The 13,004-nt window shown below is 43.9% G+C and overlaps 1 protein-coding gene across 4 annotated transcripts in view; it reads right to left on the bottom strand.

The window, feature by feature from the left end:
• The window catches only part of PDXK (pyridoxal kinase), a 49,204-nt gene extending 44,621 nt beyond the window's left edge, over positions 1 to 4,583 (bottom strand). For all 4 annotated transcript variants that reach the window (XM_042867475.1, XM_042867476.1, XM_042867477.1 and 1 more), the window contains exon 1: positions 4,433 to 4,583. In XM_042867475.1, coding sequence (XP_042723409.1) covers positions 4,433 to 4,525 — 93 coding nt within the window. In that variant the 5' untranslated portion in view covers positions 4,526 to 4,583. The remainder of the gene's footprint in view (positions 1 to 4,432) is intronic.
• Positions 4,584 to 13,004: the final 8,421 nt, after the last annotated feature.

Below are 13,004 nucleotides of genomic sequence, written 5' to 3' on the forward strand. Positions count from 1 at the left end.
CACCTGCTATCACAAGTTATGCCACTGCTGCCAAGCTACAAGATGATGTGCTAGTCTGGCTTCTGCAGGGGCACGCATCATCCATCAAGTGAATCCTCCTGGTGCACTTCAAGTGTTATGTACATCAATTACCTTATATAGTTGGAAGCTCCTCAAGAAAAGATCATCAGTATTTTGGGATGTAAATATAAAACATAAAAAAAGAGACAATTCATTACAAGGGAAATTTTAGAGAAGTAACTTTGTATGTCATTTGTTTTTCTAGTGCGTATCGTTCTATTGTATTAGTATCACAGAATTACTAAGGTTGAAAAGCCTTCTAAGATCACCTAGTTTAACCATCAGTCCATCACAACATGCCCAGCTCTTTTTGGGTGATTGCAGAGAGCAGTAAGTTCTCCCTTGAGTCCCACTTCTCCAGACTGAACAATCCCAGTTTCCTCAGCTGCACCCCATCAGACTTGTGCTCCAGATCCTTCACAGCTTCACTGCCCTTCTCTGGGCACACTTCAGGGCCTCAATGTCTTTCTTGTAGTGAAGGGCCATAACATGAATGTAAAGCCCTAATTCTTGCTTCAGATGAACCATTTAGGACAATCTTTGGACATTACAAACAGAAAATGTATTCTTTTCTCTTTGCATTTATTTTTGACGAGTTCATTTTTTCAGCCTTTGATCTACAACAAAAACAGGGGTTGGCCAATAAATACATTTCCTATTGTTATTCTGTAAAGGCCTTTGATTGATTCATCCTTCTTCTGACTCATATAATTGATGCCATAGAAGTAATTTTTGAAAAGCAGAACAAGCAGTCATCTTAAATAAGAAATACTCCTATTCCTACTCTTTCCCTGTACAATACTTGGCACATTTGACTACATTGTTCAAAACAAAAAGATAGAAAAAAAAAAATAAAAGCCTGAAACTTCTCTTTGCTATGGCACCAGATAATCATTAGGAATGGGTTTACAGTGATTTTGATCTCATCACACGCAAGCAAATTCTATCTGTGTCTGAACAATGCAGTTGGAGACTATCCTTAAATACTATAGAAATCACCAGCTATGTTGGCCAAAGTTGCTTTACCATTTCTTCTTACAATAAAGAAGGAACTAAAACCACAGGCCTACTGTCTGTGGAGGAAAATCACTGAGGACCAATCTAAGAAGCATGAGAATCACCTGTCTTTATTAACACCCAAACAGACAGCTATTTTCATTCTTCATAAATGAATTTTAAAAAGAGAAACAGAAACCACCAAACCAAAAGCTTTTTTATTCTGTACTAGAGGAGCTGTTTTGGTGGCATCATACAATGCAGGAAAAACAATTTCAGATGCCAGAGCCAAACAACACATGGTATTTCTCCATGCTTTTAGTTCCATCTCCAAGGTAAACAGATATGGAAAAGGAAGTCAAGAACTAAATCATAACAGAGACAACATTATCCCAAATTCTGTGAGCATTAGGGCAGATCAAAAGCAAGCAAACAAACAAACTCGCCATTATGTTCCATTAGCATTATCAAACACAAAGAAAACAAAGTACAAGATTTGGCTGTGATAGTTACTTACACATAAACAAAAATCTGCAGCCTCTGGCTTGCAGACAGTATTACTTAGCCCAGTGGACCAAATGTGCATGTCCACTGCCCACGTCAAACCAGCTGAGATCTTCCCTTGTCTTTTCCTTGCCCTTTCAAACTTATTTGGAAACTCACAGCAGCACAAAGGACTGAACATACAGCCTGAAATACTCACTCACAAGTGCTGATTTTCTGATGGGTGCCCTATATACATCTCAAATCCACCTACTGACAGAGATGTTCCTGGTGACCAGGATGAGGTACCTCCACAGAACAGAAACATGTTCATCTCTGTGAATTCACTCTGTGGTTTGTGGAGGTCTCTCACTCTCTGCTTGCCAGCATCGCAGCCTCTGCTTATTGCCATACTTACACACATTCTTTCCTACCTGGAAGGTCAAGTAGGAAAGGGGAGTCAAAATGATATTTAAAATTAATGAACAAGAAATCCGTCTGGGGAAGAAAACACTGACAGTAACATAATGCTGAATGTTGTGTGTTGTAATGAATATGTCTATTTTTATTTCATATCATGAAAACTATGACAAGTCAAGTAGGAGACACATCCTTGGATTAAAACAAGTTACCTAACTAACAATAGCAACTCCCTAACGTTCATTTTACCACTATTCATAAATACCGGACAAACCTAAAGCTTTTCCTGATATCAAAGCTATTCAGGTTACACAACTGGGAAGTAACTTAGGACTATTTTAAGAGTAACTCAGAATCACCTTCAGAAATTTTAAAGGTAAATAAAATCATGCAAGCAAAAGCTATTGAATCTTTTCATACAATAATTCAAAGCATAGCTGAGTAGATTTTGCTTCTCTGGAAAGTTACAGAGCTATAGAATACTCTGAGTTGAAAGGACACTACAAGGATCATAGAGTCCAACTCCAGACTCCACACAGGACCACCCAAAATCCAAACCCTATGACTGAGAGCGGTGTCCAGATGCTCCTTGAACTCCAGCACTGGTGGCCATGCCCACAGCCCCATGCAGCCTGGAAAAGGAAATGAAGTTCCACTTGTTGGAAACTTGCTACTTCTGCTCTTCCACCAATACCAAGGTGAAAATAACTTCCTAGTAAGCACAACTTAATTAGAGGCTGCCAACATACAAATTTCCAAGTGCAGCCTGTAGAGACAGGAGAGCTGTTTTTTCCTCCACCCTAGCAAATTCTATCTGTGCTACACACTGAGGAGCAACAGAGCATAATTCTGACAATCTCCCATGCAGAACCAGCTCTAAGTCACTTTTTAACTACCATAGTATTTAACTGTATCATAGTCCAGAAGCAAAAAAGACACTTTCAAGGACCAACTTGTCAAGTCATACAGAGGCTCATACGTCAGAGGAAGTCTGAGTAACAGAGCAGTAAAGAGATCCTCCAAACCAAAATTGAAAAGCCTCATCATTTCTGAAACAAAGATTACTGCAAAGCTTTTTGCTATCACAAAAAAGGCCTGGGGAGAGGAATGGGAGCACAATTTAGAGATTATTCATTGGGAAAAGATGGACGGACAGCTGGTCTGCAGATCATGACAGCCTTTCAGGTATGGGTCTCCACATACACACTTTTTTCTACTAGATGTTGATCTCCTGTGTACATCACCTCAACCATGTATTAATTTTCAGAAGACATGTTTACATCTTAGCTGGCTGATGCTGCTGCTAGGGGGCTGTAGAGGGGTGGCCAGCAGACAAGCGGAGCTATTGTCCCCCTCTGCCCTCCTTTTGTGAGGCCTCACCTGGAGTACTGCATCCATGCCTGGGGCCCCCAGCATAAGAAGGAGTGGAGCTGCTGGAATAGGTTCAGAGGAGGCCATGAAGATAATCAGAGGGCTAGAGCACCTCTTCTACAAAGACAGGCTGATGGAGATGGGCTTGTTCAGCCCTGGAGAAGAAAGGGCTCACTGGAGACTTCACTGGGCCTTCTAGTACTTGAAGAGAGATTACAAACCTGAGGGAAATCAACTTTTTACATGGGTACACTGTAATAGGATTGGGGGAATTACTTTAAACTAAAAGTGTTAGATGTCAGAGGGAAATTCTTTCCTGGAGGGAGCGAGGCGCTGGCACAGCTGCCCAGAGAAGCTGTGATGCCCCATCCCTGGAGGCGCTCAAGGCCAGGTTGGATGGGGCCCTGGGCAGCCTGAGCCGGTGGGGGGCAGCCCTGCCCACGGCAGGGGTTGAAAGCTCTGAGCTCTCTTCCAACCCAAACCATTCTGTGATTCCATGATGTGTGGTTTGTTGCAGGCCTGGTCTCAAGCACACAGCACAGACCATCTCTGGTGTGTAGTCAAGTGCATTTATAAAGCACAGACAACCCATGTCACAACAGTGTGTTATGGCAATGAGATTCTTAAACTGGAAGTTTCGTGCAACCCCATCACTGCAAGGATCTCTTTATGGTAAGCAGACAGATTGTATCATAAAGGCATTTTACAAGCCACACACCAAAGCTCACCCCAGCGCACACCAACAGCCACCAGACCTTAGCAGGAAGTCGGCACCTGACGGTCATGGAAGGACAAGATTCACTTACACCCACACAAGCCTCACGCACTCCCTCAGGGGCCCTTCTACTACCCGCAGGGCGAAGCTTTGCCAAACTCCACCACCGCGGGGCGCACCCCCCGGCCAGCACAGGTCTCAGTGCGGGACCCCACACTGGCGCCCTGCGCGCCGCGCCGGTGCTCCCGCAGCCGCCCGCCAGCGGCACCCGCCGGCCCCTCTCCTTCGCTCCGCGGCGAGGAGCTCGATCGTCCCCCGACCTTACCCACCGCCCGCGACAGGACGAGGCCGACCCGCAGCCTCCCGCACCGAGCACCGCTCACCCACCTGCAGGGGAAAGGTGGCCGCCTTGTTACCCACGTAGCCGCGTACGACGTGGCTCTGGATGGACAGCACCCGGCACTCACGCTCCGGCTCCATGACTGCAGCTCCACCGCCAGCCCACGCTGGGCCGACACGGCGGCGGCGCCGGGAGCAGCAGAAGCGGCAGCGGGAGGCGGGGCGCCGGCGTCACGCGCTCGCCCGCCCCTCCTGTCACCCTGATCGGGGGAGGGAGGCGGGGAGAGCCGGGGGTCTGTGGCCGCACTGAGCCGCGGCTGTCAGGCGATCGGTGCGGACGCCTAAGGGCCGCCTCTCGCGGCGCGGCCGAAATGGCGGCGCCGGCGGTGGTCTGCTGTGCGCGGCTGTCAGCGCCGGGTGACGCCCGCAGGTTCTCGCCAGCCCAGTGTCACCCGGTCACCAACTTCTCCTGCAGTGTTGTCACACGCTTCGGCCGCACAGCCCCTTCTCCAGCAGCACAAGCTGCCCATGGCTCTGTACCCCTTGTTCTAGCCACCTTCACTGCTTCACTGTGTAGCACAAGGCGCTCGGTGCCTCATGAACGCTTCCAGCTCTGCCAAACACTGGCCAGCACGCAGGTGTCAGCCACTCTGCCCTTCGCATTTCCACCTGCCAGCTACCATTTGCGATCAGCACTCCACAAAGCACAAGGCTTGACACTTCACCAGCGCACTGCCATGGCGAGGACAGTGCACACGTCATAGAATCATAGAATCATTAGGTTAGAAAAGACCTCTTAAGATCACCTAGTCCGGCCACCAACTTACCCCCACCATGCCCACTGCCCACGTCTCTCAGTGCCACATCCACATGACTCTTGAACACCTCCGGGGATGGTGACTGCACCACCTCCCTGGGCAGCCTGTGCCACTGCCTCAATACTCCTGAGAAGAAATGCTTCCTAATGTCCAATCTGAACCTCCCCTAGCAAAACTTGAAGCCATTCCCTCTTGTCCAAACACTGTTATCTGGGAGAAGAGGCCAACTCCTACCTTGCCACAGTCTCCTTTCAGCTGGTGGTAGAGAGTGATAATGTCTCCCTTGAGCTTCCTCTTCTCCAGACTGAACAATCCCAGTTACCTCAGCCACTCCCCATCAGACTTGTCCTCCAGATCCCTCACAGCTTCACTGCCCTTCTCTGGACACACTGCAGGGCCTCAATGCTTTTCTCGTAGTGAGGGGCCCAAGTTTGAACATAGTATGTCCACTGTCCCACAGCTCCTCAGGTACCCAGAAGGTGCTGTGAAGCCAGCAACACCATTCACAGCCACCCAAACCACTCTGCAATGGCCCACTGCTTGCTGCACTGACAGGCCACACGGCTTGCCAACAGATTTTGAAGTGAGTGCAATTGTATGTTATTGACACAACCCTTCAGAGAACTGCCAAAGAATAAAAGATGTGTTGGCTAGCAAGTGCTGCAATACATCAGGACGCTGCTGAGATAGGAGTTGATGAAATGCCTGGGAGCTTCATCTTCCTCTGGCCATTTGTCATTACTGACCATCGTGGATTCAGTCAAAGATCATGTCACAAGGAGAAATCATGCCTGATGCCTCTTGTTCTTCTTAGTGGACAGCTTTAAATCGAGTCTGAAATAGAAAGATTATTTCTCAGAAATATTAAATTATATTTCCTCATGTTATCTAGTGGTGAATGAAGGAACATTCTATTCCTTTCTCTGTCATCACTCCAGTTGCAAAACACAGAGCTTGCTCTAGGCTGGCTTTACAACTTAACAGATTCTGCTTTTGTTTGCAGTACTTAATGTTTGACAACAGGATACAAAATAACCTCCACAAAAATCTCATGTTTTTCCCTTTGTACTAACTACTGACACTTGTATGAATTATTTCTCAGATGAGTATTTGAGGTGTTTGTCTTAAAGGAGTTGAATTTGCTGCAAAGAAAAAGTGCAGTGCTTCTAAAGGTTTAATTAGTGTTACAGAACAACTTACATTCCAGTGCAGTTAAGGCTGAGGCTTATATCTCCATCATCTATAAATGGAGGTATTTTCTAATTTTATAAACTGGTGCATATCCTTGGAGTGTAAGGTCAGAACAGTGATTCAAGTTGATAATGATCTGCGTCTTGTATGCTCAAGATACAGCAATCTGGCAAAACATAACAAAACAGCATTTCACATGAGGAGGTTCTCTCAATGGAACACAGGTCTGAGTGGCAAGTTAAGAGTATATACTGGTTTTAAACTAAAAGAGAGGAGGTTTACATTAGATGTCATGGAAATTCTTTTCACAAAGGGTAGTGAGGCACTGGCACAGCTGCCCACTGGAGGCAGGTTGGATGGGGCTTTGGGCAGCCTGAGCTGGTGGGAGGGCAGCCCTGCCCATGGCAGGGGTTGGGACGAGATGATCTTTGAGGTCCCTTCTAACCCAAACCACTCTGTGATTCCATGATTCAGTTTCTAGTCACATATCTTCACTCTTCCTCCAGACTTCCTGTTTTCATACATTCAAACCCACTTCCTACCCCTCCTTTGCAAGACTCAACGCCTGGATTTCCTCCTCTCATCAATTTAGTATACCTAGAGCCAAAGTTGATTGCTAGGTTTTAACCTCTTTCACATTTTCTTCACTTTTGTTTTTGTTTTTGTTTTTTTTTGTTACAGTCTTCTGTTTTTTCATCTGATTTGAACTATTCTATCCTCCCCAGTAAATGTCATTTCTCTTTGGCAATTCCACTGTTTTCTTTCTTTCCATATTTCCTAAGTGTGTGTTCTTAACTATGTAGTCTCTGTTTCCAGTAATCACTCTTAAACTACCATCATTTTTATTCTCAATTTTCTCTTCCGCTTCTCCTTGTCCCATTCCTATCTGTACTCTCAACAACAACAACATATCAGACTCTTGTCCCTCCATGCTCAAACCAGGCAGCTGACTGGTATCTATGTTACCCTAAGGCAAAAAGGAGAATAAAGTGAGATTCCAGCTTCCATTTGCTGTACCAATATGAGGCAGGAGACTTGAGGAGCAAGATTGGCAAATAAAGTCTGCTTTCATGAACTCTGAAGAGCTTAAGGCAGTACTTGTAACAGACCATAGACCATCAGATTTTTTTCCTCTCTAAGGCTTACAGAACTGTGTTAGAATTTGAGCTGCTTTTCCTAAGTGGAGCAAAATACGCATTCTTGACATGAAAGCATCATCTTTTCCCCAAATAAGCAATCCTAGACTTCAAAGCATAAGCTGACAACTTATTTAAAAAAAAAAAAAAAGAAGAGTAAGGTATCTTCTGCCTTTTTCCAGCGTTATGGGCACTTGTTGGAATACAGATGTTGTCCTTTTTTTCTGCTTTTTCTCCCCCAGCACTAAACTGTATTCCTTTGGGACACAACTCAAATAACATATCTCATTGGTTGCACAGTATTGCTGGGACAGACTCGGCCTCTCAGAAGGCAGCTGTGCACTGACATTTCTAGTTTGTTTCTGTCCTTGTAGAGTCTGCCCTGGCTGTATAGTTCCCTTCATACATAGTGATATACAGAAGATGTCAGGAAGTTCTGGCACTTACAGCTGTTGGTTCTAAAAACAGCCTGAGCACGTCTGACATTCTCACCGAAGCAAGTTCCTCCCCCAAGAAGGAAAGTACACCTCACGCATTTACTAAAGCCTGACTGTGGGTTTTGTACGGCAGCTATTTGACCACGTAGGCAAAGCAAGGAATATGCCCAGGGAAGCCTGATTTAGCCAGCACAGCTGATAATAGACTGCTTGTACACGTGAGCAGAGGAACTACAGTGTGGGTAGCTGTGCTGAAGCCCTCCATATGAAGGCAGTGAGCCTGCAGATGCAGAGCTCTGCCTTCCCCTGCAGCTGCTGACAGTGTTTCTTACAGGGCAACAAACACATACTGTTTCTCCAGGGAAATGGAGAAACCCTTTCTATGCAGGATTACTGCAATCTTCTTAATATTCTGAAAGCAGTCCTCCAACCTCCTAACAGTCTTTATACCCAGGAGGAATAGCCGAAACCTTCCTTTGTGCTCTAAGCAATGTATGTATATGTAGAGGATTAAGCAGTGGAACCCGCATATGCAACCAAACGTAAGCAAGGGGATGACTCAACAGCAGCTGAATATCAAGCACCACAATTTTTTAAAATATGGTGAATTTATACATCTGTACACTAAAGAAGTTGCCACAAGTACAGCAAAGCCCACAGATCAGTTCTTTCCTTTCCAGAAAGCAGTTCATCTAAGTGTGATCACCCAGTGTTTCTGAGCAGTGGTTTTTGGTTTTGGTTTTGGTTTTGGTTTTTTTTTTCAGATTTTGCTCTATTTATTGCTTAAGAAGTAGTCCCCTTTGTCAGGAAAATGAGTGTATCAGAGGAAGTAAAACTAGACTTCAACTCCACAGTCACTATGCATTCTGCTGTGCTGTCCTCAAGCCTGCTCTCTCTGAAAACAAACAAAGAAAATCAACTCACAAGTACTCTGCCAAATCTAGGGGCTACTAGGACTATGCAGAGAGCAATACCAATTAAATATGTGACAGGGACCTTCATTAGAAGAGGAAAAAAGTCCAGGTTAGATCAAATGTAAGCAAACAGGGAAGCTATCCAAAGCTCCCCACTACAGCTGCTGCCACGGTACTTGCTGAGATGACACCTCAATCTCCTGACCTGTCACTGGACTCTGCATGGAGTTTGATGCATGGAGGTTTTTTTGTTTTGTTTTTTTGTTGTTGTTGTTTGTTTTGCTTTTAAGTTAGCCTGTCCCTTCAAACCAGTTCTCCTCGATTAGAGCAGAATATTGTCAAAATAAATAAATAAATAAATAAAAATTGTGAGTAGACAATCATGATTTGATGAAGAGCAGATAGGCCAGAAAACAACAGTTTACCAACAAATGGCTATGTTCCACAGATGTTTTTTGTTCTTCCTATACTCTCCTTCTACACTTCTCCTTAATCCCGTCATTGCACCATAAAGCAAAACAGACCTGGAGTAATACAAAAAATTGGCCAGCTAGCAGTCCACATCTTTTCCTACCTTATCTTTGCTCCTGAGCAGACAGAACAGCTTTATTGGCCATTTGTTGCATGAGCTGTACCTTCCAAGGTCTGTCTTGCTACCCTTTGGAATTCCAGCGGACAGGGCATAAAGATGTTGTGAGATCACAGTGAATAACCAGCTTAGCATGAGACAACAGTGTCGCAGCATTGCACTGAAGGTAATCGGCTTTTAGACAGCATAAACAGAAATACAGCCTACAAGACATATAAAGGAATCCTTGCTTCATATTCAGCCTTCATAGGGTCTCTAGTCGAGTATTGTCAATATTGATGCACAACCTTAGGAGGAAATGGTTTCTGTATCATAATAAAAGGGCAACTCCAGTAACAACCTACCAGTACATGTAGCACACAGCTACAAAGATGAAGGGAATAAAATGATGTCCATAGTGGAGGAGTTACTTCCATTACGCAAAAGATTGTGAAAAGCACAAGAAGAGATTGCTTTGGAAGATTGCTTTTATCTTCAGTTCATTTGTTTTTGCATAACTAGCGGAAGAAATATATTTTCTGAATGTTAGTAGCTGTATATTAATTTTGCCTTGGAGCAGAGGAACAGACATGTGACCATATAGCTTGGATTTTCTGCATAAGCACAGTAGAAAAACTATGGGGCTGCCAAAAATACGAAGCACTCAGCTTGATCAGAGATGAACAAAGAGAGGGTCTTCAATCAGATTTTGTATCTTGTTTATGGAAATGATTAATGTAGTCAGAAAATGTCAATAATGGCAGGAAAGCCATTTTCTCAGCGAAAGAAAGCAGATGATTGAAAATTGATTTTGCCATCACACCTGTTCTGCACGGTGAAATTAGAATGGCTATGCCAAAGCATTTCACAGAGCTCCCATCTCCAGTACTAAAAGAGCAACTGCTTTGCAGAAACCTCACGTGACGTTAAGCCTGCAAACTAGCAAGGCTGATATGCATTCATCTTTGGTGAAAAAGCAGCCTGCAGAAAAACTGTGGGACTGCTTCTTCTTTAAGCAGAATTGAGGGAAACAGTATAGCAAGCAGTAAATAGTAAATATGATACATATAATTCTGTACTGGAAACTGCAGTCTTCTCCTATCACATTTGAAATTTTGAACAGCCTGGACTTGTAGTGATTAAAAAATGGTCATTATTAAGAGAGGAGGTGATCAGAAGAGCACAGTGGAGTATCCATTCACTTCTACCTCTGATTTGAATCTGCTCTTTATCACTGACTTGCAACAACTCAATATATTCTGATTCTTTTCACAAAAATATCATCCCAGTGGGGCATGAGGGAGGAGAATACGAAACATCTCAGCTCCAGATGCTAGGTCCAGCCTTGCAATCCTCACGTGAACTGGTGTATCAATCAAAGTGAGTTGAATAATACACCAGTGACCGAATGTCACAATGGGAGACAGGCCAGCAAGAACAATTTTCTTTAAAATAATCACTGTCACAAGATAAAGTTCAGGACTGCATAGTGTGGGATTCTTGATCCTCAACCACACCTCCTTCAGAAAGATCAGGCTAAAATTACTTCTTTTTTAAAAAACAATGCAAGATCACTTTGCTGTGAAATCATCAGCTGAAATATCCCTTGTATTGGTACAGTTCCCAGTAACTGGACATGAATATTTCCATTGGTACTGTTGCCCGCATATTTTGTTTCTAGTGTCCATGTAACACCATTGTGGAGTTAATCAAAGGGAAGCAGAAGGCCTCCTTCAGTTTGCTAAGAGAGCTGCAGTGCTGAGGGTCAGCTTGCAGTTTTATCCTGGATGCTCATGCTTGTGCCTTCAGGATCCAGGCTGAATGTTCTTACCACCTGTAACCTGATGTTGGTGAAAAGTAACTCTCATTATTAGGTGCTTACTCCCAGTTACCTCTTTTTAGTGCTTGTTTAATCATTCATAGAATCAGAATCATTAAGGTTGGAAAAGACCTCTAAGATCACCTAATCCAACCACCGCACCCATTCCCACCATGGCCATTGCCCATGTCCTTCAGTGTCACATCCTTGAACACCTCCAGGGATGGTGACTCCCTGACCTCCCTGGGCAGCCTGTGCCACTGCCTCACAGCTCTTTCTGAGAAGAAATGTTTCCTAATATCCAACCTGAACCTGCCCTGGTACAACTTGAAGCCATTCCCTCTCATCCCACCACTGTTATCTCGGAGAAGAAGCCAAACCCCACCTCACTACCACCTTCTCATTCACCAGGGTTAAAGATGTAGCAGAATAAATGCTCTTTGCATAGATAGCTCTTTGCCAACCACTAGCATATTTGCAGCAGCAGACAAAACTCTGCTTTGGCAAGCAATGAGGTAGGACAAGCAATCAGCTGTGGTGCAATACAGTACAACGTGGTCACGATAATAGCATTACAGCAATGCACACAAATGTTTTCATTTTGCTTTCAAACCAAAAGCAAAAGAAGGAAAAAAAAATGTGCTATTTCCTTGCTCTGAATGGTTTGATTCCACAGGCATTTCAGTACCTGATTTTTAATATTTAACCTTGAAGCTGCGACACAATGTAAATTTGTTTTATAAAACACAGCTACAGCTGGAAAGAACAGGGCCTTTCCTGGCAGCAGGAATAAGGCTGGCTATCATGAATTGCCTCTCTCAGCAGCTTGTCCTGTCTGCATCTTGCATCACGTGCTGTCCTTGTGCAGTCATGAGTCACTTGCTTCAAATCTCACTGCTCAGGGGAGCATCCTGGGGAGCAATATTTCTTCCCTGGGGTAAATGTGCACATGCAGCAGTGAGAAGCCAGGCCACCACTGTGCTCTAAGCAGAACAGATTTGCATTTCAGTTCAAGCTGCGGGGAAGGGAGTACATGGGATGTTGACTAATACTGCATCTGTTTTTAGTCCCGTTACCTGGGTAATGGTAATTTCACTTTGTTCTTTTCTTCCAGCTATTTCAAAAGATTTTCTACTTTAATTTAACATTTACTGAATCAAACTATCTAGTTCTTCCAGCTAGCACTGGTTCACTAGCAAGATGGTGGTAATAGAGGACTGATTTCAGGGGTATAAGAGATGTTAGTTCTGTTGTAAGCTGGAAACCCCTTTCTAATTTGCCTGCGTGATGAAGGGACAATTCTTAACACTATTTTAGCTTTCAACATTGTAACTTATAGCAACCACTACTCTATGTAGTTTTTAAGTTGCCCAGTTTTTTCTTTCTTGGTACAAAATTAAAATGGTAGGATGAAATTAACACAGTAGCAGGGCCAATATTTTATAACAAAGTCTCCAAATTTCACCAGGAGTTTCAGTGTGATCCAGGGTTTGCTGGATGCTGCATTTACTGATAAAGTACATTCTTGGTTTAGCACTAGTTGATATATTAAAAACAAAATGAAACCAACCAACAAACACAAGAAAAACTCCAAACTTACATATATTCTTCTAGAATTGTGATTCACACAAATAGCCAAAGCTGTAAAAAGTCAAAGGACTTTCATGACTGGCTTCTATTTTTTGGTCCATGAATAACAAACTGTTATTTCCTAAAACTGAAGATAAACCCAAATAC

The sequence above is a fragment of the Lagopus leucura genome, unplaced genomic scaffold (genome assembly GCF_019238085.1).
Source record: "Lagopus leucura isolate 7727_CA_CO unplaced genomic scaffold, USGS_WTPT01 Super-Scaffold_100001, whole genome shotgun sequence".
Lineage (NCBI taxonomy): Eukaryota > Metazoa > Chordata > Aves > Galliformes > Phasianidae > Lagopus > Lagopus leucura.